Source organism: Monodon monoceros, unplaced genomic scaffold (assembly GCF_005190385.1).
Source record: "Monodon monoceros isolate NGI ecotype Baffin Bay Population unplaced genomic scaffold, NGI_Narwhal_1 Super_Scaffold_20, whole genome shotgun sequence".
NCBI classification, from domain to species: Eukaryota; Metazoa; Chordata; class Mammalia; order Artiodactyla; family Monodontidae; genus Monodon; species Monodon monoceros.
Genome location: NW_021703777.1, coordinates 13,732,197 through 13,758,922, shown reverse-complemented (window position 1 = coordinate 13,758,922; position 26,726 = coordinate 13,732,197). Strand labels below are relative to the sequence as shown.

General features: G+C 40.6%; 1 protein-coding gene across 1 annotated transcript in view; it reads right to left on the bottom strand.

Moving 5' to 3' along the window:
* Positions 1–775: 775 nt before the first annotated feature.
* The window catches only part of BMPR1B (bone morphogenetic protein receptor type 1B), a 161,557-nt gene continuing 135,606 nt past the window's right edge, over positions 776–26,726 (bottom strand). Inside the window, exons 7-11 of the mRNA XM_029235789.1 lie at positions 26,224–26,416; positions 25,136–25,433; positions 7,379–7,554; positions 3,192–3,322; positions 776–1,614 (exon numbers count right to left, since the gene is read on the bottom strand). Of these exons, the coding sequence (XP_029091622.1) occupies positions 1,489–1,614; positions 3,192–3,322; positions 7,379–7,554; positions 25,136–25,433; positions 26,224–26,416 (924 nt within the window). The 3' untranslated portion in view covers positions 776–1,488. The remainder of the gene's footprint in view (positions 1,615–3,191; positions 3,323–7,378; positions 7,555–25,135; positions 25,434–26,223; positions 26,417–26,726) is intronic.

The following is a 26,726-nucleotide window of genomic DNA, read 5'->3' as shown; positions in this document are numbered from 1 at the left end:
CCTTTATTAGGTTCCTGTTGCTAAGGAATACTGGCCCTGTCAATGATCTGACTCACGTTGCTCAAAAGTTAAAACCCCACGAGTGAATAGGTGAAAAGATGTTTTGCACAAGTGCCACAGAGAAGAAAAAATAATAAATTAAAAAGTGAATTGAACGTTATGAGAATAAAATAAACTGAGTCAGCATTCCTAAGATGTGAAGCTATCACATAAGATATTAAGATATACATATTCGATCCGTATCTATTCTAGAATAATAAATCACAGCAGCCGTAACATTCTGTGGCCTCCGCTAGCATTCCTCTGCTGTCCCATTTGGAGGTTATATTTATCTATTTAAAAATTAAAATTAGTTAAATTAACCTATGTTTCCTCTCCTTCCCTTAACTCAGACACATAAAAGGCAGATAACAAAAAGAAACCATATTTGTCTGTACATAATAAGTTGTGCATACATTTCCCCTTGCGCTTCTGTGAATGGCTCTTCCATGTACAGAAGAAACAAGCCATGTGCACCTGTACCCTCATCCCCTACCTTTCTGACGCTATCTTCTCACAGCACAAGAGCAAAATATCTCTATTTTAAAGCGCCTTGTCTTCAACACAACTGATGGCAATTTTATACTTAATATTGATCCCTTCATTTGAGAGATCAAAAGCATGTATGGGTCAATTCTCTGCCCATAAAAAAAAAGCTTTGTTTGTGTTTAATGAAAAGGAAGGGACTTTACCGTGAAAGAAAAAGCATACCAGAATCAGAAACACAAAGCGGTTCTGAGGAATAGTGTCAACATTTACTTCTAACAGAGTCACATAAAACCTTCATTTGTTCCATATCCTATAAAGCTGCAAAAGGTCACCTGTAGGAATCCCCAAACGTGGTCCCAGACAGGTGATGCTTGTACCCGGGTGCATTCACATTGCTGCGGCCGCCCCGGTGCAGGCCTGGCCCGAGTGGTCTGAAGAGGCGCAGGGCGCAGGGGCTCTGAAGGTGAGTTCCATTCTGTTCTCCAACTTCACCGACTGCTGGTTGGCAGAGTGCAACAGAATTTTACCAATGGAAACATGTATTTTAATTTACCTTCCAGGAGAGTTTCTGGGAAGAATTTGGTGTTATTATTTAAACTATAATAGTATAAACCTTAAAACATCTACATTGTTTTATTTTGGCAAAATTAAAGCATCTTTTGAAAAAAAAAAAAAAAGGCAATCCCAAAATACAGGGCTTTCTTAGAAAGCAACATGCGTCATATCTTGAACAAGTTACCCAAACAGTTTCTCCCTCCTACAAACAGACACGATGAATCCGTGTTTCTGGGAACTTCTCTTTGTCCAAGCTGCTCCCTGAGAGGTGAGGCTAAACTTACTGGGAAGCAGGACGATGTTCACGGCTTGTACTGTGGATGCTTCTGGAACATCTTTTGCTCTGCCCACAAACAGAAGAGTATCTACTGGCTTTCTCCAGAGATGCTTATTTTTGCCCTCAATTCAGAGTTTAATGTCCTGGGACTCTGACATTTTGGCAAGTGTTTTCTTAACCCGCAGTGCTGTCAGTCTTGAAGCAGGATTGTGAGCCCAGCATTCTGTCATGAGTTTCCCCATCTGCCTTAGACACTGCGGGAAGGAAAAGGAAAACTGGAGTCAGAGAAATGTATTATCTGTAAGGTTGGCACTTGGTATTGGCTTTTAGTTTTGGGTTTCTGAAGTTTGAATATATATTTTTAAAGATACTCTTAAAACCATGTAGGCATAAAATTCCATAAAAATTCTTCTCTCATCATGCAAAGCTTAAATGATGAAAACAGATTTTCATGGCTTCCTTGTGACAGGAGCAAGCAGGTGGTTTTGCTGATTGTACAAGAGCGCCTCTGAAGTCAGATTAAACACATACAAAAATACCCAGGGAGTCTGTATTCCACTGCACACTCCCAGATTGTTTCTAACACCCGGTGAGCTCAAATCTTTTATCTAATTCCATACTATTCAAACAAACATGGTTATTCCTAAATCACAGCTGTCTGCTATAATAATAGCATCACACTGTACCATTTAACAAGATTAATGACCTGTGCACGGCCTCACTACAACTTTCTCCTGTGGTACATCAATTATTGGCCTTCCTGTTGAAAAGCACAATTTCACTTCATTAGAAATCCTCAGTGAAGGGATTTTGAGTAATACCAATGCCCATAACCACCTTCAAAATAATATAAATTCCAGCATTTCATAAAGCTTTCTGCACAGCTCACTGGAAAACATATGTATTATTTAGCATTTCAGTAACTGGCCACAAAACCAATGAACCAAAGATTATTTTGAAATGCATTTAACAGTGAAGAACTCATTTATAAACAGTGTTCTGTCCACTTGTCTGCACTGACTTTGGTACATTTTTTTCAGGGATGCTTCAAACTCCTCTCTGAATGTTCCTGAAGTGAAGAACTCATTTATAAACAGTGAAGAACTCATTTATAAACAGTGTTCTGTCCACTTGTCTGCACTGACTTTGGTACATTTTTTTCAGGGATGCTTCAAACTCCTCTCTGAATGTTCCTGGACAGGTTTAGAGGCTCAGAGGGCAGGTGGGGCAGGAAAGGCAAGGCTGGCCGGCTCACTCCTTCCTCTGGGCAGCTCCTTGTTAGATCTGGTTAGGTTTCACCAGGACGGGCTCAGAGCCAGGCCAAATGTGGATTTTTCCCACAGCATTGCGTCATCCTTATTGACGAAGATCCACAGCACAGTCGGGCATCTCAACTAGGTCAACTCGTACCACTTCTGTGTACAGAAAACCGAATTCTTCGGATGCCTTACTTTTCTCTCATCAAAACGGGAGAATGCTGTACGTGAGTTTGTCATGGAGAAAATTCATGATGCTTTACAAACACATGTGCAGTTACTTAACGGCCTTTATGCAAGTGTCAGGACATCACCAACAAATGAAATAATGTTATCGATTATGCAGGCTAAATGCTGACCCATTCAATGTATTTTGGAAGTGGCAAAATCAAAGAGGAGAAAGGAACAGATAATTTAACACACGGCGCTTAGCCCCATAGAAATTACTGCCATGAGGCACCCTTACCATCACAGCAAAGAAAAAGAATTCCTGTGATAAATATTTGGAATTTTGGCAAAAGGAGAAAAGTCTGTTTTGACACTGGTCACAACCACATGGTGACCTACAGCCTCACCTCATCACTGCTCCACCGGTTGGGGAAGGAGGGACGCAGCTTCTTGATACACACGATCTCTCTCACGTCCTCATAAGAGGGATCGCTGGGCACTAGATCATGATAGGGAAGCTGATACTCTTCCACTATACCTGGAAATATGGTTTCATTAACGTTATTATTTTCTGTGAAGAGGAAATAAAAGTCTAACAAATAAACTATTCTCTAAGGAAAGTTCTATCGGTACCAAAGACAAGTTCAGGTTGAGAAACAGCAAAAACAAAAGCAAAACCAGCACCAACCTTGAAAACAATGGGCCCAAACGATACGATCTAATTTTTAAAAGTGAAAAGAAAGCACAATGAGACATATTATATGCCTTCAAGCCTTTTTTCTAACTTCCAAAAGCTAAGTAAACAAGCATCTCAAGTTTACTTCTGATTTTATAAAGGCTCCTGTACTGTGCGCCAACGTTTTAAAATCTATATTAAATCTCGTTGCGAATTTGCCAGACACACCCCAAATGCATACTGCACAATATGTAACTATTTCTACTACTGCAGCATCCGTTTATGAACCTCATAATAAATCTGGCAGTGTATCCCACTTGAACAAAATGTCAGATTTACATTTTTTCTGCTTAATCATAAGAATGCATTTTTGCACATTTACAATTTAGAAAACTATACGCACCTAAAAATATTAACCATGATTTTTAGGTGCAATGACTGTCTGATTTTTCTTCTTTAAATTTCCTGCATCTATCTGAACTGTCTACAAGAAATATATCACTATTAGAAAAAAAAATATGTAGTGTTGAAAGAATGGTTAAGAAATACAAAAGAATGTCATCTTTAAGGAAAGGTACTTATCATGCTAAATTCTATCCCATTTCATTTCCCTAGTATCTAATTTCTACCTTTTTTCCTCTTGTCCTTTAAAATAGCAGGCTGCCTGTGTCTTCTTTCTGACATTATTTGAGTAACTCCTCACAGTAATTATAAGCAGCCTCTGTCCTCAGAGGATGCTGCTCTGAACAATCTTTCCAGAGAACCATTTCTCCCTATCCTAAATCATCTTTTATAGAAATTTCATTGCTTTTTATCTGAACAAGATGATACTGTGGTGCTCCAAAGACAATGGTGCTTCAAGGACAAAGGACAACCCTGCCTGAAAAAGTTTCAGCGTTACACCCCCTACCAGACTCTTAATCGCCCTCCCCACTATGTTGCCATGGTTACGAAATTCCTGCGCCCACCTGGGCGACGCCCACCTGGGCAACAGGACCTGTCCCAAATAAGGAAAGGCATATGCCCTGTTCCACTCCCACCCTATAGAAGGAAGGTACATGTGTCTCTACCAGTCAGTAAACGAAATTTTCACCTCGGACCATTCCTTTGTTTTCTGGCTATAAAAAGTGATCAATAGCACATGTTCGGCTTGACTCTCCCAGACTACTAGGAAGTCTGCCCGCTGTTCTGGCGGCGACCCTTCCCTCTAAGAAATTCTATCTTCTTTACATTCTGCCTTGTGTCTGGAAATTCTTTTCCAACCTGCGTTTGGACCACGACAGCTACCACCAGGTCGGAAGATAATACACTACATCATAAAATTCACTGAGGGTTTACTCTAAAAAAAATCTGGAGCCTGTATTATGTCCTTTCTTGTAAACTCAAACCCATTTATAATCATAAAGGACTAGAAGGTTCGATAGTTTTTTCAGACCATTCCAACTCACCATTTATTCTGTCCCCTGCTGAGATCACAGAGCATAATTATATGTATTATCTATGTTACTATTTCCTTCCACTGTGTGTCATCTCTACAGAAGATCATGAAAGCACAAGGTCTAATGGATAGGAGATGCTCACTTCATTCCCGTTCTTCCTCCTTTTCTAATTCTCAAGACAATGGCTCAGGAAACATCTTGAGAGAAAGGATGATGTCAATCTAATTTATCTCAAATTTCCCTCAGTGCCTAATGTTGGTGCCATTATCTGGATGGACTAATGCATGGATGGTGGGGTAGGTGCATATATGAAAACAGATATAGAGCCAACCACATAAAATTATCAACTGATCTAAGTCCGTATTTGAACTCTAGGCCTTACTCCTTTCTCCTTACCATGCAATTAAGTTATCAAAATTTCCCATGTCTGCTGCCTTTGTGTTTGAAACTTCAAAACTTTCTTTTGCTTCCAAAGTTTGAAAGGCCTACAGCTGGATGTGTCTACTTCACCCAAAAGTACCTGGACTAGAAAGATGAGCCCCCAAACTTGCAATATCTTCATAAAGGAAAGTGTTAGAGAATAGAATTTGTGTGCTTTGCCTGCCTGGAAGAGAAAAGAAACTCATTTATTGCGAGTCTACTATCTACCAGGCGTGGAGGTAGGTACGTTATGTAATTTATCTTATTAAATTCTCACAAACACATTTATGAGATAGCATTATTATACACACTCTACAGATGAGGAAAGTTGGTTTCGAAGGATTAACAAGGCCATACAGTTGGTATGAGATAGAGCTGGGAATCTCTGACATCAATCTCATACATTTTAGTACCAAAGGTAACATTTTAGTACCTCTTGAACCTCCACAGGCAAAGACAGCCCTAGCAAGGCAATTAATACCCTGCTGTTCACATAAGGCTGGCTTTTTTTTTAAGCAGAGAATCATTTCTCCTTTATTCCGGTCCTCCTCAGGTTTTCAAATATAGGCCTCCTGTAGCCCTATTCGCTTTAGATGTTTAGGAAAACATAATTAGAAAAGTAATCTTGTACTTTACTACTCCTTTAACTTCTATAAACCTGTCAATAAAATAAGTGTAGGCATATTATTCAAAAATAGGCTCATTTATTCTTAATAAAGCATGAGATCATAATTATGATGGGAGATTTATAGAATATCTGGTTAGGAAAATTTTCCTACATACATTAACTTTCCTTTTGGACCAAAGACTTCTCTTACTTTAGAGGGAATGTGTTCTATTTTAAGAGGCACAGAATTCCCAGAGTGATCAGAAGGCACGACATCATTGAAGATGATCTTTCTACAAAAGTGTGAATGCCTGTTGATTTACTGTTTCTCCTTCCTATTTAGATATTAATCTAAATATGCGTTAAGTCTCTACCAACCAAAATGAAAATTCAAAATAATAGCTAACATGTATTGAGTGCTAGTTATACGCCAGGCAGTTTTCATTCTTTCTACAATCATTGAAACCTCACAACCATCTGAGGTAGATCCAATAATTCACCTCTTTCTGACAATAAAAAAACTGAAAGAGAAAAATTTAGTAACCTGTCAAAGGTTCACAGATAATAAATGGCAGGTCCAAGAAAAGAATCCCCCTACTAGTTAAGTGCACGCTGCAATTTCACACTCTTGGACAAGCTCAACTTTTTGAGAACGTGAGGAACTAGCCGTCACGAGGAAAGGCGGCAGTGTCAAGGTTTCTGAACGAGCACAACCATGAGCAGAGGCATAAACAGGGCGCTTGATACTGAAGAGCCTGCAACTCAGCCCCTCCCCTACTCAAAAACAGATCATGTGGCAGTAAGCAAAATACTACAAGCAACAATGTTACCTCTGAATATTTAAGAATGTCTTCTTAGTCTTACTAGGGAATCCTTACGTTTGTAGAAAAGTTATCATGAACAATAATGATATTCTTATGCTTGAACTTCCTTTGGATACAAACTGATGTTTTCAAACTGCTTCATGAGGAAGTATTACAGAAAGTCAAGGAGTAGAGGGGTTCCACAATGGGTGCCCCTCCCTACATTTCTGTGTCTCCCTTCATCTGTGCACAGGAAGCCACAGGGAAAGCGTCACCGATGTTGGGGCTGGAGCCAGGAGGTTGGTGGGAAGAAGCTGGAAGGGGCAGGAGAGGGGGGTCTGACTTGATGGAGCAACTGCTGGAGGAAGAGCTCAAGAGAGAAAGGAGAAAACACCTATGGTGGAAGGGGGTGATCTCTGAAAAGGCAAGAGGAAGCTCTGGAGGAGACGCATCAGTAGCTGGCGAAGGGAAGGAGGCAGTCAAAGATAATTCTAAGAGGTTAAACATCGTTTCCTGGGAGGACTGAGACTGTGTGAACAGAAATAAAGGGGAAAATCAAATCAAACCTGATTCTGTAAACAAGACAACTCTGATTTCTGATCAGAAAGAAAGGATTTGTAGTAGCTCCAACAGTATCACTGTCACTTACCTCCTGATACACATCTCCTAGCAACCTCCCACAGGATGAGTCCAAAACTGTACATGTCCGCCATGATGTAAGACTGAAAGTGATTTCTATTCAAGCTCTCATCCAGCACTTCCGGAGGCATGTAGCGTTTGGTGCCAACTCGAGTGTTGGGTGGTATGTCAACTTCATTCGTATCACTAAGGAAAAAGTAAAGCAAAGCACTATAAGCACTGAAGAGGACCAACAAATGACAGTCAAGGTGATTCCTGACCCAGGGCTTTAATGAGAGGTGGGAGAGGATCTCCTTCCAGGGTTCCTTAAAAAATATTTCCTGCCAGAAGTTAAATATTCACAGGTAAAAACCCAATGTAGATGATGTTCAATCAGAATGAAGCTGCCACATATAGGATAGCATTGCCACTAGATCAAATGTAAGCTCTAAATTATTGCTAAATATCTAAAAAATACCATCCTTCCCTTCATATTTTAGTAGCTTTGCTCTTAAAATTGGCAGGTGCACATGTCAATTTGGTTTGAGACAGTATTTCTTAAGCCAAGTGTTGGGAGGCTTTTATAGCTACAAACAAGTAAAAAGGGACGGGAGGAGAGGACCAGCAAAGATTTGCAAATGTTTTATTTTGATAAGCAGACACCTATAAAAGAGCTTTCTACTATCACTATTATTTCATAAACCGAATAACATGTATTTTTAATAACAAAAGGAAGTAACTGAATATAATATCTTTAGCTTCAAGAAAATTTCACAACATGATCCATTCATTATTATTCCCCACAGATGGGGAAGAAATTCCTGATGGAAGGACATCGATCTAGAGGCTGGCACATGGGAACCATGGCCTCGGTGCCGCGAGCTGGAGCCGGAGCTACGAACCCGTGTCGCAAAGCTGCTAAACTACGATGACTCGAGGGGCCGACCACTAAATGAGAGGGTGCGTGTGGCATCACTGCCAGTGCAGCACCGAGCACACATCACAAGTCTAACAAGTCCCGCAGCTCAACAGAAACTACTGGGACTGACGGGTGATGAGCCCCCATTCAGACGGATGACAAAACTATGAGACAGAAAAGGTCTTGTACAAAAACTCACAATTAAACTGAAGTTTGTGGAAAATCTTGGATAAACCTTCCTCTCTCCTGATTCCCAAGAAAGAGTTTTTCTTTTTCTTTTCATCACACTCCACTGACTCTCAAGCATTTACATGTTCTTTTTCCTCAACGTGGAAAACAGTTGCATAAGTCAAATATCACATTTATCACGCTGTGTCACAGACAACTGCAAACTTAGCAAAACACTAGTGGCTTTTGGGAAAAAAACCTCTGGGCCTGATCTTATCGCCTCAATCTCTGTCTTCTAAAACTCTGATATCTCAACACTGTTCACATTTACTAACACTTATAGAGCTTCATTCTTACGACCTTTAAAATTCACTTCCAGCTAAAATCCTTAAGCTAAAGCTATTTCATCAGACGTGTCACTAGGATACTCATTAGGCCCCTAGGGATCTTCTAAAAGCAACAACTCTGAAGAAGCCTCTTTTCCTAAAATAAAAGTTAAAGCGGAAATTTTTTGAAATGAAAAAAAACTAACGAGCTGGTACTCCTTACCATCTGTAAACGTAGGTCTTAGTGCTCTGGGCTCTTTTCTAAGACTAGAAAGAGTTTAAAACGTGAATCATAGTATTTACCAGCAGGATACAATAGAAAAATGTCACCTGTGTACCTAAATAGTACATAGTAAGGAAGGAACGTTGAGCAGAGAAGAGGCTTAATGATAACCATTAGATTTAAAAGATGCCACAAAGGCTCCATCTTCAACTATAAAGCGATTTCTCTCCTCTTCTACCACTGACACCTCTTATGTGAACACACAGTGGATATTTCATTAATATGTTATATGTGTGTGTTATAATTTATAATTTTGAATCATTAGAGAAAGACAGTGCTGGGATTGGATAGAGGATTCTGGGTTCTATGCAGAGAAACGAACATGGGGGTTTGCAGATGGAAAGAAGATGGTAAGGGGCCTAAATTACATTCCAAAACATGTCCTGGGAAGAGAAACCAAAAACAGTCCTAGCATGGGCCCTACAGGAGCGCATTTAAGCCAAAGACATACTCTGACCACAGGTGATAAAGATTTTAGGCAATTCCTTTCCATTCTTACACTTAGGTCCTTAATGTTTTATTTGGATTCGGGAGGCCAGGAAGGGCTGATGGAATTCGTGACATGGAGACATCTATTGGAAAACTAAGGTAATTGGTATTCGATGATAACGGAATTAAGATTTGTGATGGGCAGACTATACATAGTTCTCTAAACTCTCATTCCCTCAAACGCTGAAAAAACATATAGTCAAGGATGTGGCTTGCCCATCAAAGGCCCCAAAACCAGTCCCTTACACAGGCCATGTGTGCTCGGCACTGCACTGCTGTACCTCTTCAACCTTCCTCTCCCCATCCTAGGGGTTTCCCCACTAGTATCTGAATAAACATCTCCCCTGGGAGTATCTGAGTACATATCTTCCCCTAGAAGAATCTGAATAAATATTCTCCCTTGTAGTATCTCAATAAATATCCATCTTCCACCCTAAGACAGTAAACTCCTCTGAGCTCTGAATAACTGTCATAATCATTTGTTATGTCCCTAAAGAGCACAGCCCCCTTCGTCTCCACTCACAGTGTGCCTTGCACATGGCAGATAAAGAATATACTTTTAATGAAAGAAGGAAAAGGCCTTTTTATAGTAAACTTCACTGTGGGTGATTTAAAGAGATATGTAAAAATCTCTGTAGACCATAAAAGGAGACATTACAGGTATACAGGAAGATACACTGAATTTTGTTAAGCAAATTAATTTTGTAACAGGTGACTGTTAACCCGATGGCACATGCCTTTAGCACTATATTTAAAGAACAAACATACTAACTATAAGTAATTCCCATCTGACATTACAAAGTATCAGATCCTCCAAGATACACAGTTCTGTCCCTTCTTCCCTCGGGAGGGTTTCTCTACTTGAAAGTAATTATACTGTATTTCTCTCCCAGGTCTTCAGTCACGTCATCTTACCCGTCCTCAAATAAGGGCAGAGAAAAATGGAACTTGCATTAATCTTCAAGACCAAAAAGAGAAATCAAAGTGATTTAACACTCGGGCAGCAAGAGTAAAAGAAGAAAAAGAGACGGGAAGTAGAGTCAGACAGTGCAGAGCCTTGAGGCTAGGTACGGAGCCACTGAAGGAAAGGGCCAAGCAGAAGGGAGGAAGAAGAAAAGGCCAGGTTGCCTTCAGCTTTCCCTGCCTTCCTTTTCCATGGAGGCCGGGAGGGCTGAGAGCCGATGTTGGCAAGAACAGATAGATACAGCACAAGGAGGCAGAGTCGGAGAAGAACTCCGAACCCACAACATAATTCCATGTGCCGCAGTGGCTACACGCACACATATGTGTGTAAACTGTCAAATCACATACAGGAAATATAAATGCCAACCAGGATACTGGTTACTTCTGGGTGGAAAAGGGAGGATAAAACAGGGAGGAGAATACAGAAGGGTTCTTTAACACTGGATTTCTTTTTAAAAAAAAAAGACCAGACAAAAATAAGGCAAATTGTTAATATCATTCTTAAATTATTACATGAGTGACTCATTATTTTTTATATTATCTGTATGTTTAAAATATATTATAAATAAAAAGAACAGCAGGATGAGGACCAAGAAAAGTATACATGTCAAGGATTAAGGCACAGGTTAGAGGCACAAGGCTCTAAAGATCAAAAGTCCTCTAAATAAATGGGACAAAAGTACAGAAAAGATACATTTCTACCATCAAAATGTGGGTGCTGCATTCACTGTAGAGGAAACACGATCTCTCTTCTCCTTTCCCATTGAGAAGGGATGGAAATATTTGCACAAAAGGGTCATGATTAAAGAGCTGGGTTTAGAGAATTACAGGGGCACTGTTACCCAATCATGTTTTTACAACTAATACTTCTACTAGATCCAACAAGGCTTTTGTCCCTGTTAATGTGAGCACCACTAAGATACAGATTTAAGTGGAACTGGAAGAAAATAAAAGTAAAATTTGAATAAAATAAGTTAAGGGATGTAGAGTAAATTCCTCTCCAGGAAAAAAACCTTGTGCTAGAATCATACTTTAATGGGTACTTTTCTTAAGAACTTTAGAGACAGCAGGGCTGGGACAGGATAAAATAAAAATACCTAAAAACAGTCAGAGACCTTCAAGATGGCAGAAGATTAAGACGTGAAGATCACCTTCCTCCCCACAGATACATCAGAAATACATCTACACGTGGAACAACTCCTACAGAACACCTACTGAATGCTGGCAGAGGACCTCAGACCTCCCAAAAGGCAAGAAACTCCCCACGTACCTGGATAGGGCAAAAGAAAAAAAGAAAAAACAGAGACAAAAGGATAGGGATGGCACCTGCACCAGTGGGAGGGAGCTGTGAAGGAGGAAAGGTTTCCACACACTAGGAGCCCCTTCGTTGGCGGAGACTGCCGGTGGCGGGGCGGGGAAGCTTCGGAGCCGTGGAGGAGAGCACAGCAGCAGGGCTGCGGAGGGCAAAACGGAGAGACTCCCGCACAGAGGATCGGTGCCTACCTGCACTCACCAGCCCCGGAGGTTTGTCTGCTCACCCTCTGGGGCGGGCGGGGGCTGGGAGCTGAGGCTCAGGCTTCGGTCTGAGCACAGGGAGAGGACAGGGGTTGGCGGCATGAACACAGCCTGCAGGGGCTTAGTGCGCCACGGCTAGCCGGGAGGGAGTCCGGGGAAAAGTCTGGACCTGCCGAAGAGGCAAGAGACTTTTTCTTGCCTCTTTGTTTCCTGGTGCGCGAGGAGAGGGGATTAAGAGCGCCGCTTAAAGGAGCTCCAGAGATGGGCGTGAGCCGCGGCTAAAAGCGCGGACCCCAGAGACGGGCATGAGACGCTAAGGCTGCTGCTGCCGCCACCCAGAAGCCTGTGTGCGAGCACAGGTCACTGTCCACACCCCCCTTCCGGGGAGCCTGTGCAGCCCGCCACTGCCAGGGTCCCAGGATCCAGGGACAACTTCCCCAGGAAAACGCACGGCCTGAGTGAGCCAGAGCCCCTGAATCAAAGGCTCCTTTAACCCCGTCCTGTCTGAGCGAAGAACAGACACCCTCAGGCGACCTACACCCAGAAGCGTGTCCAAATCCAAAGCTGAGCCCTGGGAGCTGTGCAAACAAAGAAGAGAGAGGGAAATCTCTCCCAGCAGCCTCAGGAGCAGCAGATTAAATCTCCACAGTCAACTTGATGTATCCTGTATCTGTGGAATACCTGAATAGACAACGAATCATCCCAAAATTGAGGCGGTGAACTTAGGGAGCAACAATATAATTTTTTTTTCCTTTTTCTCTTTTTGTGAGTATGTGTATGCTTCTGTGTGTGATTTTGTCTGTATAGCTTTGCTTTTACCATTTGCCCTAAGGTTCTGTCTGTCCGCTTTCTTTTTTTAGTATAGATTTTAGCGCTTGTTATCATAGATGGATTTGTTTTTTGGTTTGGTTGCTCTTTTCTTTATTTTTTAATTACTTTTTAATTTTTTAAATTTTTTTATTTTTTAATAACTTTACTTTATTTTTCTTTCTTTCTTTCTTTCTTTCTTTTTCTCTCCCTTTTCTTCTGAGCCATGTGTCTGACAGGGTCTTTGTGCTCTGACCGGGTGTCAGGCCTGTGCCTCTGAGGTGGGAGACCCAAGTTCAGGACATTGGTCCACCAGAGACCTCCCAGCTCCACAGAATATCAAACAGCAAGAGCTCTCCCAGACATCTCCATCTCAGTGCTAAGACCCAGCTCCACTCAAAGACCAGCAAGCTCCAGTGCTGGACACCCTATGCCAAACAACTAGCAAGACAGGAACACAACCCACCCATTAGCAGAGAGGCTTCATAAAATCATAATAAGGTCACAGACACCCCAAAACACACAACCGGATGTGGTCCTGCCCATCAGAAAGACAAGATCCAGACTCACCCACCAGAACAGAGGCACTGCTTACCTCCACCAGGAAGCCTGCATAACCCACTGAATCAACCTTAGCCACTGGGGGCACAAACCAAAAACAACAGGAACTACGAACTTGCAGGCTGTCAAAAGGAGACCCCAAACACAGTAAGTTAAGCAAAATGAGAAGACAGAAAAACACACAGCAGATGAGGGAGCAAGGTAAAAACCCACCAGGCCAAACAAATGAAGAGGAAATAGGCAGTCTACCTGAAAAAGAATTCAGAATATTAATAGTAAAGATGATCCAAAATCGTGGAAACACAGTGGAGAAAATACAAGAAGCATTTAACAAGGACCTAGAAGAACTGAAGAGCAAACAAACAATGATGAACAACACAATAAATGAAATTTAAAATTCTCTAAAAAGAATCAATAGCAGAATAACTGAGGCAGAAGAACCGGTAAGAGACCTGGAAGATAAAATACTGGAAATAACTACTGCAGAGCAGAATAAAGAAAAAACAATGAAAAGAATTGAAGACAGTCTCAGAGACCTCTGGGACAACATTAAACACACCAATATTCGAATTATAGGGGTCCCAGAAGAAGAAGAGAAAAAGAAAGGGACTGAGAAAATATTTGAAGAGATTACAGTTCAAAACTTTCCTAATATGGGAAAGGAAATAGTTAATCAAGTCCAGGAAGCACAGAGACTCCCATACAGGATAAATCCAAGGAGAAACATGCCAAGACACATATTAATCAAACTATCAAAAATTAAATACAAAGAAAAAGTATTAAAATCAGCAAGTGAAAAACAACAAATAATATACAAGGAAATCCCCATAAGGTTAAAAGCTGATCTTTCAGAAGAAACTCTGCAAGCCAGAAGGGAGTGGCAGGACATATTTAAAGTGATAAAAGGCAAAAACCTACAACCAAGATTACTCTACCCAGCAAGGATCTCATTCAGATTTGATGGAGAAATTAAACCTTTACAGACAAGCGAAAGCTAAAAGAATTCAGCACCACCAAACGAGCTTTACAACAAATGCTAAAGGAACTACTCTAGGCAGGAAACACAAGAGAAGTTAAAGACCTACAATAACAAACCAAAACAATTAAGAATATGGTAATAAGAAAATACATATAGATAATTACCTCAAATGTAAATGGATTAAATGCTCCAACCAAAAGAAACAGACTGGCTGAATGGATACAAAAACGAGACCCGTACATATGCTGCCTACAAGAGACCCACTTCAGACCTAGGGACACATACAGACTGAAAGTGAGGGGATGGAAAAAGACATTCCATGCAAATGGAAATCAAAAGAAAGCTGGGGCTTCCCTGGTGGCGCAGTGGTTGGGGGTCTGCCTGCCGATGCAAGGGATGTGGGTTCGTGCCCTGGTTGGGAGGATCCCACATGCCACAGAGCGGCTGGGCCCGTGGGCCATGGCCGCTGAGCCTGCGCATCCGGAACCTGTGATCCTCAGCGGGAGGGGACACAGCGGTGGGAGGCCCGCGTATCGCAAAAACAAAATAAAAGAAAGTTGAAGTAGCAATTCTCCTATCACACAAAATAGACTTTAAAACAAAGAGTATTACAAGAGACAAAGAAGGACACTACATAAGGATCAAGGGATCAATCCAAGAAGAAGATGTAAAAATTGTAAATATTTGTGCACCCAACATAGGAGCACCTCAATACATAAGGCAAATGCTAACAGCCATAAAAGGGGAAATTGAGAGTAACACAATCATAGTAGGGGACTTTAACACCCCACTTTCACCAATGGACAGATCATCCAAACTGAAAATAAATAAGGAAATACAAGATTTAAATGACACATTAAGCAAGATGCACTTAATTTATATTTATAGGACATTCCATCCATAAACAGAATACACTTTCTTCTCAAGTGCTCATGGAACATTCTCCAGGATAGATCATATCTTGGGTCACAAATCAAGCCTCGGTAAATTTAAGAAAGTTGAAATCATATCAAGTATCTTTCCCGACCACAACGCTATGAGGCTAGATATATCAATTACAGGAAAAAAATCTGTAAAAAGTACAAGCACATGGAGACTAAACAATACACTACTTAATAACAAAGAGATCACTGAAGAAATCAAAGAGGATATCAAAAAATACCTAGAAACAAATGACAATGAAAACACGATGACCCCAAACCTATGGGATGCAGCAAAAGCAGTTCTAAGAGGGAAGTTTATAGTAATACAATCCTACCTCAAGAAACAAGAAACATCTCAAATAAAAAACCTAACCTTTCACATAAAGCCATTAGAGAAAGAACAACAAAAAACCCGCAAAGTTAGCGAAGGAAAGAAATCATAAAGATCAGATCAGCAATAAATGAAAAAGAAATGAATGAAACAATAGCAAAGATCAATAAAACTAAGAGCTGCTTCTTTGAGAAGATAAACAAAATTGATAAACCATTAGCTGGACTCATCAAGAAAAAAAGGGAGAAGACTCAAATCAATAGAATTAGAAATGAAAAAGCAGAAGTAACAACTGACACTGCAGAAATACAAAGGATCATGAGAGATTACTACAAGCAACTATATACCAATAAAATGGACAACCTGGAAGAAATGGACAAATTCTTACAAAAGCACAACCTTCCAAGACTGAACCAGGAAGAAATAGAAAATATAAATAGACCAACCACAAGAAATGAAATTGAGACTGTGATTAAAAATCTTCCAACAAACAAAAACCCAGGACCAGATGGCTTCACAGTCAAATTCTATCAAACATTTAGAGAAGCATTAACACCTATCTTTCTCAAACTCTTCCAAAATATAGCAGAGGGAGGAACACTTCCAAACTCCTTCAACAAGGCCACCATCACCCTGATAGCAAAACCAAAGATGTCACAAAAGAAAGAAAACTACATGCCAATATCACTGATGAACATAGATGCAAAAATCCTCAACTAAATACTAGCAAACAGAATCCAACAGCACATTTAAAGGATCATACACCATGATCAAGTGGGGTTTATCCCAGGAATGCAAGGATTCTTCAATATATGCAAATCAATCAATGTGATACACCATATTAACAAATTGAAGGAGAAAAACTGTATGATCATCTCAAGAGATGCAGAAAAAGCTTCTGACAAAATTCAACACCCATTTATGATAAAAACCCTGCAGAAAGTAGGCATAGAGGGAACTTACCTCAACATACTAAAGGCCATATATGACAAACACACAGCCAGCATCGTTCTCAATGGTGAAAAACTGAAAGCATTTCCACTAAGATCAGGAACAAGACAAGGTTGCCCACTCTCATCACTATTATTCAACACAGTTTTGGAACTTTTAGCCACAGCAATCAGAGAAGAAAAAGAAATAAAAGGAATCTAAATCAGAAAAGATGAAGTAAAGCTGTCACTGTTTGCAGATGAAATGATACTATATATAGAGAATCCTAAAGAAGCTACCAGAAAACTACTGGAGCTAATCCAAGAATTTGGTTATGTAGCAGGATTCAAAATTAATGCACAGAAATCTCTTGCATTCCTATACACTAATGATGAAAAATGAAAGAGAAATTAAGGAAACAATCCCATTTACCATTACAACAAAAAGAATAAAATACCTAGGAATAAACCTACCTGAGGAGACAAAAGACCTGTAAGCAGAGAACTGTAAGACACTGATGAAAGAAATTAAAGATGATACAAACAAATGGAGAGATATACCATGTTCTTGGATTGGAAGAATCAACATTGTGAAAAAGACTATACTACCCAAAGCAATCTACAAATTCAGTGCAATGTGTATCAAACTACCAATGGCAATATTCACAGAAGTAGAACAAAAAATTTCACAATTTGTATGGAAACACAAAAGACCCCGAATAGCCAAAGCAGTCTTGAGGGAAAAAAACGGAGCTGGAGGAATCAGGCTCCCTGACTTCAGACTATACTACAAAGCTACAGTAATCATGACAGTATGGTACTGGCACAAAAACAGAAATATAGGTCAACGGAACAGGATAGAAAGCCCAGAGATAAACCCATGCACATATGGTCACCTTATTTTTGATAAAGGAGGCAAGAATATATAATGGAGAAAAGACAGCCTCTTCAATAAGTGGTGCTGGGAAAAGTGGACAGCTACATGTAAAAGAATGAAATTAGAACACTCCCTAACACCATACACAAAAATAAACTCAAAATGGATTAAAGACTTAAATGTAAGGCCAGACACTATAAAACTCTTAGAGGAAAACGTAGGCCGAACACTTCCTGACATAAATCACAGCAAGATCCTTTTTGACCCACCTCCTAGAGAAGTGGAAATAAAAACAAAAATGAACAAATGGGACCTAATGAAACTTAAACGCTTTTGCACAGCAAAGGAAACCATAAACAAGACGAAAAGACAACCCTCGGAATGGGAGAAAATATTTGCAAATGAAGCAACTGACAAAGGATTAATCTGCAAAATTTTACAAGCAGCTCATGCAGCTCAATATCAAAAAAACAAACAACCCAATCCAAGTACGGGCAGAAGACCTAAATAGACATTTCTCCAAAGAAGATATACAGATTGCCAACAAACACATGAAAGAATGCTCAACATCACACATCGTTAGAGAAATGCAAATGAAAACTACAATGAGATATCACCTCACACTGGTCAGAAGGCCATCAGCAAAACATCTACAAGCAGTAAATGCTGGAGAGGGTGTGGAGAAAAGGGAACCCTCTTGCACTGTTGGTGGGAATGTAAATTGACACAGCCACTATGGAGAATATGGAGGTTCCTTAAAAAACTACAAATAGAACTACCATATGACCCAGCAATCCCACTACTGGGCATATACCCTGAGAAAACCATAATCAAAATGAGTCATGTACCAAAGTGTTCATTGCAGCTCTATTTACAATAGCCAGGACATGGAAGCAACCTAAGTGTCCTCGACATATGAATGGATAAAGAAGATGTGGCACATATATACAACGGACTATTACTCAGTGATAAAAAGAAACGAAATTGAGTTATTTGTAGTGAGGTGGATGGACCCAGAGTCTGTCATACAGAGTGAAGTAAGTCAGAAAGAGAAAAACAAATACCGCATGCTAACACATATATACGGAATCAAAAAAAATATGGTTCTGATGAACCTAGGGGCAGGACAGGAATAAATACGCAGACGTAGAGAATGCACTTGAGGACACGGGGATGGGGAAGGGTAAGCTGGGACGGAGTGAGAGAGTGGCATGGACTTATATACACTACCAAATGTAAAATAGATAGCTAGTGGGAAGCAGCCGCATAGCACAGGGAGATCAGCTCGGTGCTTTGTGACTACCTAGAGGGGTGGGATAGGGAGGGTGGGAGGGAGAGGCAAGAGGGAGAAGATATGGGGATATATGTATATGTGCAGCTGATTCACTTTGTTATACAACAGAAACTAACACAGCATTGTAAAGCAACTATACTCCAATAAAGATGTAAATAAATAAATAAATAAATAGAGGGAAGTAAGGAAAGGAGGTAGGGAGGGAGGAAGGAAGGAAAGATGGGTAACTTGGGAGGTTGGGGGTAAGGGGCAAGCCACCTGGAGAGAAGAGGGGTTCTCTCCCAGGCCCAGGGTTATGACAAGACACTAAGGTCCTATAGGAAAAAAACAAAAGGGAAAAATGTTCTGGTAGTGTGAATTTTCATAACTAAGTTTCATGCGATACCCTACAACACACCCCAGTAAAGATGTGTTCAATCTTGAGCTGACAGTGTTTGGAGAAGAAAAGAATCAGCAGCTACATCATGTAGAAAAGGTACAACATGTATCAGAGGTGTAAGGCTGACGTGACAAAGAGGGAAACAAGCTCCTTAGGATCCACAGATGTGCTGTGAATGACACTGAGTTCCCTGCTGCACTAGGGAGGAATAGGGACAATAAAGCCTAATTTTATTTGAATCTCAAAACCTAGGGTGCCCTCAGCTGGGGTTCCATAAAGAGGCATGACAACCAAGTTCCTATTTCTGACCAACGTCACTTGACTGACAGTGGCAGGATAAAAAAAAAGCCAGCATGGTGAAGGAAGAGGTCCACACTGATGACAAAGGGCCCCCTACACGGACGCACACTTCGAGTGGCTCCTCTCACCTGGCGCCACCAAGTAAGTGAGAGATCCTAAGGCAACAACAGCTCCAAATGGGGAAGTAAAGCAAAGATGACTTTGATACTGTGTGTGTGTGTGTGTGTGTGTGTGAGAGAGAGAGAGAGAGAGAGACAGAGAGACAGACAGAGAGAGAGACAGACAGAAAGAGAGAAAAGAAAAAGATACAAAACTAAGATTTTCCTCTTCTCTTCTGAAGGTGCAAGGGAGGGGCATACTAAGGAGAAGGCAGTAGAAGAAACGCACACACGCTACTGGAGATGTCACTCTATCACTGACACCGTTTAGAACTTTGCACATGGTGATAATGTTAATTGGTTTTACTGTCTAAAACTTACTGCTCGTACGCAGGCGGCTGCCTGTAGTGTCCCCCCCTCGGTCCAGCACTGGTGCCTACAGCGGCGTGTGCACTGCAGGCATTAGCGTAACTGAGGGAAAGAATCAAAGAGCTCCTGCGGGTGCAGAAGGCTGAAAGTGGGGCCTCCCACCAGGATCCTGAGGGGACCGGAGAATGAATCTGAGCGCCCACACAACCCGGTGGAGCAGGGTGTGCCCTACACTCTTGGCTATCATGTGCTGGAAGAAGGGCAGGAAGAAGATTATTAGTTTGGTGGCAGGAAATAAAGGGGATATTTAAAAATATAGTATCTATCTTAACCTTACTTTATATTAAATATTTTATGCTAATTAAGCTTCTAATTATAAATCCATAGCAGGAATTCTTGCAAGAAGTGTTACATAGAGGAAAAAGCCACAGCATGTGTCAGCACGGTGCACACTCCCCGCGTCCCATCAACTGAAGGGGGAGTTTCATGGAATCACAAGCAGAGCCCACTGTGGCCAGAGGCCAGCTGGGGAATCACGCTGTTAGCTCCAGCAAGGTGGCTCTACCTCACTGAGCCTTTGGGCACGTGTGGGTGGTCTTCTGCTGGACGTTGTTGATGCCTTACACAGGGAGAGAGGGAGAGAGGGAGAAGGGAGATAAAAAGGTAATAGAGAAAGAGGAGAAGCAAACATCATACACCTTTAATAATATAAAAAGCTTTTTTAAAAATATGAACTGAACTTTAAAGAACAATGAAAACAGGGCAGGAGGGGGCTTCCCTGGTGGCGCAGTGGTTGAGAGTCCGCCTGCCGATGCAGGGGACACGGGTTTGTGCCCCTGTCCGGGAAGATCTCACATGCTGCGGAGCGGCTGGGCCCGTGAGCCATGGCCGCTGAGCCTGTGCATCCGGAGCCTGTGCTCTGCAACGGGAGAGGCCACAACAGTGAGAGGCCCGTGTACTGCAAAAAAAAAAAAAAAAAAAAAAAAAGGGCAGGAGGCAGAAGACGTGAAGGAGGCCATTGGTTTGCTTATGGCTCACAACTGATGTTTGAAATTAACTACACATGAAACATAACAGAGAATACTAATTATCTCTCAGAGAGACAAAGATGACCTCCCAGAGCACGAAATATTCTCATGAGCCTTCAGAAGAAGGGGCTGTTCACATCCTTCGTGTTTCCTGAAGTATCTTGCAAATAGCCATGGAACTGATTTGCTGAACTGAGCTCCGCCCGGTCGGATGTTAACTAAGGAGGACAGTTTTCTACAACAATTTGCAACAGAACTCATTACTCCTATGATTAAATATTGAGAAATCTCAGGGTTTCTTAGAAACAGAACCCTGACATAAGAACCCTTCAACAGAAGATAGATAAGGCAGCAGAAACCCTGACTGGGAGTGTGGACTCTGCCACTACTGCTTGGTCTATGACTCTGGCCAGTGATTTAACCATGTTACTTTTTTAAAAAAACCACTAAGTATACAAACCAGAAGCAGTGGTAAAAATAATGACATTGAAAGACTGAGGACATTCAGTATCCTCTTGTCCTCTGCACTTGGACAATTCGAGAATCATCAACTGGGAGATGTGTGTTACAGCCCAGTCTTCATTGTAGGTTTTCTATTTAAAATTTAATACCTGAGAGGCCCTAAGCCAGGATTTATTTCCCCCCTAAGAAAATATATCATTCTGTCACTGAAGTACCAGAAGGGTTGCTTGAGCCTCCAGAGGGGAAAGTGAAAAGCTCTGTAAGTTCCTTCAAGGGACTTCACACGTCTTTGTTTTCTCCTCCCAAGAGAGATTTGGGGTAACGGTAATGTCTGCCACGGCATCGCCCGGATTAAACTTCTGTGGGCAGGAAATGCATCAGCACTTACATCACTTACAAGAGCATGCATGGAGAAACCAATACAGCATAAAAACAAATTAAATGAGCAGGAAATTTCTAATGCACAGTCTGCTTTCTCTGTGGCTCTCAACTTCCCTGGGAACCTCCCAGAAACGATTTAAAAGCCTGAGAGAACACTTACCACATAGAGACCAGGGTAAAGATTAAGTTCTCACAGGAAGTTCACATATGAAGTCTGAGAACTCAACACTGGGTTAGCTTTGACCCCACTTATTATAAAATGCTGTAAATATCTGTGTGAGCACATGCACCACACCCCAAAACAGGAAAGTCAGGAAAAGAGTGAAAACCAAAGAAACGTATATAGCAAGGTTTAAAAGTGAGGCTCAAAAGCTGAGAAGACCAAAGTTCTGTTGAAACATATAAAATAAAAACAGGAAAAGGACCTCAAATTATCAAATGCAACCTCCACTTAATGTAGAGGAACCTGAGGCCCAGGATTGCAACTGGTCCCACAGCTGCTCTTCAGCCATATGAGGTCTGTGCACCCAACAGGTGCAGGTATACATCTGAGGCAGTATCCTCATAGTCTTCCTCTCTTGATGAATTAGTCAATATATGCCAAACAAATCTCTGATTTATTTCTTAAAGCACTTCCTTCCACTTCCTAAATCAGGGTTTGCATGAAATTTGAGAGTTCATTTAGTTCATTCCTGTTACATTAAGCAGAACAAAGTTTCAGAAATCTAACAGATACTCACTTTCCTTGCTTGTTTTTGGGTCTATAAAGAAGATGAGCTCTTAATTACTTTGATATTGCCAACATTTATTGATTCAAAACAATGCTGGAATACCTATAATGGGTAACTCACCATGTCATGTCAAATGGGAAATACGTTCATTAATGTGGCATAGATCCTGCTCTCAAGATGCCCAAGGACTAGGAGGGCAAGACGAGGCATGTACTAAAATCATTATAATATCAGGCAGGCAAGGGCCAGGAAATTACTACAGGAGTAGAATAGATGATGTCATTATTCCTACCTGGGGGATGAGTAAAGTGACATAAACGCAACTCTGAGACTGGATTACATTAGATGGAGAAGCAAGGGCATTCCAAGCTAGATGCTGTTCAGTCAAAAGCAAGGCAGTAGCAAACGTGGAGTATATATGGAGAAAACACAAATACGTTCAGTTTTCAAAAGAAGGCATACAAATTGGAGAGTCTGTGCGCTATAAAACTAGAAAGGTAGATTTAATCCGGAGCACGCTAGATCTCTGGAGCTACGAAAAAAATGCTTTTTCCCTTCATTCTATAGTCCATATGGAATCATTCATTTATCCTTTATACAAAATTCTGAAGCAACCCCCAGGTAATGGGCACCAAGGAAAGGCACAAGGCACGTTAATTTGAGAAAAACACGGTATCTACCTCCAAGGAACTTAGTCTCCACTAGGAACGACACATAAGCAGCCGATGGTGACCATACAATAGTGTGAGAAACGTCATGACAGCACGCCAGGGTCACATAGAAGGGTATGAGAAAAGTCACTGAAAATCAGGCTTGTAAGGGAAGAATAACAGGGGTCCCAAAGGAAGAAACTGAAGATAAGCAGTAGTTATTGAAATAGAAGAGGGGATGTTGGGTATTCAGAATAAGATAAAAGTATGTTAAAAACACTTGAAGGTGTGAGAAAGTATAAAGTGTTCAGAACAGAAACTACATTTTAACCCAAAGCCATAGGAAACTATGAAATCATGATGATGTCCAAAATTATGATTCAGGAAGATAAATCTGGCAGCAGCATGCAGAAAATAATTAGAAAGCAGAAATAACTACAAAATGTTTTACTCCAGAATCTAGAAAAATGGTAGGGAGGACCCAAACTGGCCCAGTTCCAGTGAGAATATCACGGACACAGAATTCATGCAGCTGAGCAAATCACAAACTTAGGGAACAAAGGAAATGCCAGGCGCCTCACATTTTAGAATGGATTGATCAAAACTGGGAACTAGGGAGGAAAAGCATCTGCAGCAGGAAATCGAGAAGTGGGAAAATATTCAAGAAACAGACAGAGAGCAGAAACCATAGAGAGAAAGGAGGAGAAGCTGGAATAAAGGTCCATCAGGAACACAGGAGGAAGAAAGGTATGGGTACTGCGGGGAGTGCGATGACAGGAAGAAAGGCTTCTGGTGACAAAACCAATGCTGTCCCTCAGTAAAGGAGCTTCGGGAGAAAACAGAGCAGAAGCCAAATTGTAAAATATCATGAAGTACTAGATTGTGAAAGTAGATTACTCTTTGGAACTCCTGAGAAATTGAACAAGGGAGGAAAGGAGAAAGGCTGGTAATTTGAGAAGCATCATGGGAAATTCTTTTGGTAGAGGAGACTTGATAAAGGTCAGAAAAAAATAATTCAGAAGAGAGAGAATTTAATGATCTTTATTGGCAGGCAATTCATATTTCTAACTTAAATCTACAGCCTGAAGCATTTCCTCCTGCTTTGCTTTTAAAGACTGAGAACTTCCATTTGCCATCCTCTAAATGGTGAAGACCTTCATATAGTTGGGACCTATTATTTTTATCACTCCTCAGTCTTCAATTCTGGGTGAAAATACCAATCCATTAGTCCTTTCTCGTGAGTTTTATTCTTTGCCATGGCGTTTCCTTTGAACCCTTCTCTATATTCTAGAGTCTTTTGGGAAAGAAAGCCATAAGAGGGTCCAACAATTTAATAAAGGCTAAGTCTAAACTGACATTTTAAAAAGGCAGGTATATGATGATCCCTCTATTCTTGTGGTTTGCAAACTCGTTTTGTTTTCAAAGCAGAAGAAGCATTTCTTCTAATTACATCATCTACAAGATCAAAGGAGCTGCTACGAATAGAGCAAAGGTAAGCAAAATAGAGCCTCAACCATGGGGCTTTCCTCCCCATCCCACAGAAGCTATTGTAAAATAGTGCTGAACACTGGCAGTGTGTTGCTTATTAGTTTTTAACATTTCTCATAGAATATCTATGCAAGTTATCTTTCTTATATCATATAAAAATCACCTTTATCACTATATAATCTGGAGCTCTTTCCTGAAACCTTTCCCTACTTACAAATGTTATGCAGAATTCTGACCACACAATCCCGGACATGAGCTACCTCTTTTCTAAATAGCTTCATGACAGCTCAAACCTATGTGAACACTGTCTTGAAGTCAGGTCACTGATGAGCTTAGAAACAGGAAGACTGACCCAAACACTGTTTATCTGTTGTAAAGAAAATGTTTCTTCTTCTTCCCTCCACAGAAAAGTCAAAATTAATAAAATTTCTCCTCCACTAAATATCCTAAAAGCCCTGAGCTACAAAATGTATCATCTGTAAAAAGTGATAGAAAAGAGCCGTAAAACGTATATTTGTTGTTCACATTTGATACTAACCTAATAAATTTAACCGCCAAGCCCAGATCGGCTATACAGCAAGTTCCATTTTTCTTCACCAGGATGTTCTTACTTTTCAGATCTCGATGGGCAATTGCTGGTTTGCCTTGAGTACTAAAGATTTCGGTGTGTAAGTGACATAGGCCACTGACAGAAGAATAGGCTAACTTCAGCATCGATTTAGTATCTAGGGTGGTGGACTTCAGGTAATCATAGAGGGAACCATTTTCATGATAATCTGTGATTAGGTACAACTGGGTCCAGGACCCCGTTCCTTTGATATCTGCAGCAATGAACCCTACAAGGAAAAAAGACAAAAAGGGTTGGTGCTATGTGTTTCCTGAATAATATCAGGATAATTATTTTTTTCAACTATCACTCTTTGTCATAGGTGTCCTTTGTTTGGCATTTCATTCAGTTTTCTGATTGTGCCTATGACAGTATTAAACCACTAATACCAATCAGAGGCCATCAAAACAGCAGGAGTGGAGAAACACTAAGAGTTTGTATCTGAAAACAGGATCCCTTTCTAATCAGCAGTTGATATTTAAATGATCTTGAAGTTAACAGTAAATAGTTCCTGGTATTAGAGTTACACATAAGACACTGTTTACAAAACAGGCACACACTCCATGATTAGCTTATACTCTTTCTACTTGAATGATCCAGCTAGATCATTTCTAACTTGAGAAAATAAAAAGGAAATCAATTATCAATATAAACTCTGGACATAAATAAACCCTGCAGATAAAATTCCCATAACTTTTCACAGCACTTAGGCAAAAATGTGTTCCTTCAAATCCCTAAGAAACCTTAAGAAATTCTGGTTTTGCATTTCCTGTCCCGGAAGAAAAAACTTTTTGAACATGTTCCATTTCCAACCCACCGTTCATTCATAGAAGTGCCTTAGTCATTCCTCCTGCCAGGTCTCCCATTAGAAGCGTATGACGTTCTTGGGCTCATGCCAAGAAGAAAATGTCTATATATTTCATAACAGGTCTACACAGCTGAGTTAATATGCAGGTGTTAACAGAAAAAGAGAGGAAAGCTAGGAAACCCTGAACATTGCTATACAGACTTTTACTCACCCAAAATGTTTTCATGCCTCATCAACACTGTCTGATATATTTCTGTCTCTCGGAACCAGCTGGCTTCCTCTGTGGTGAAGAACACTTTCACAGCTACCTTTTCGCCACGCCACTTTCCCATCCAAACTTCCCCATAGCGCCCTTTTCCAATCTGTTTCACCATCTGAATCTGCTTAGCTATAGTCCTCTGGACCTGTTAAATCCCAAAACACATTGTTAGTGTATTCACAGCACAACAGATTTGTTTAATCTTTTTTTTTTCCCCCCTCCGGAGAAGAGACGCATGTAACATATATTTAGCCAGTAGTTTTTCTTTACAGAGACAACTTATTTGCATTTATTTATTAATTTATGCTGTCCTCTTTTAAATGTATTTGAAATTGAATGTGGATTTTGAGTGTTTGAAGTATTGCTTCCAAATTATTAAGTATTTTATTCTACCTATTATTATTTTCACAGAGAAAAAACCTGAATGGGTTCACAGTAATTGGCAGAATAGAATA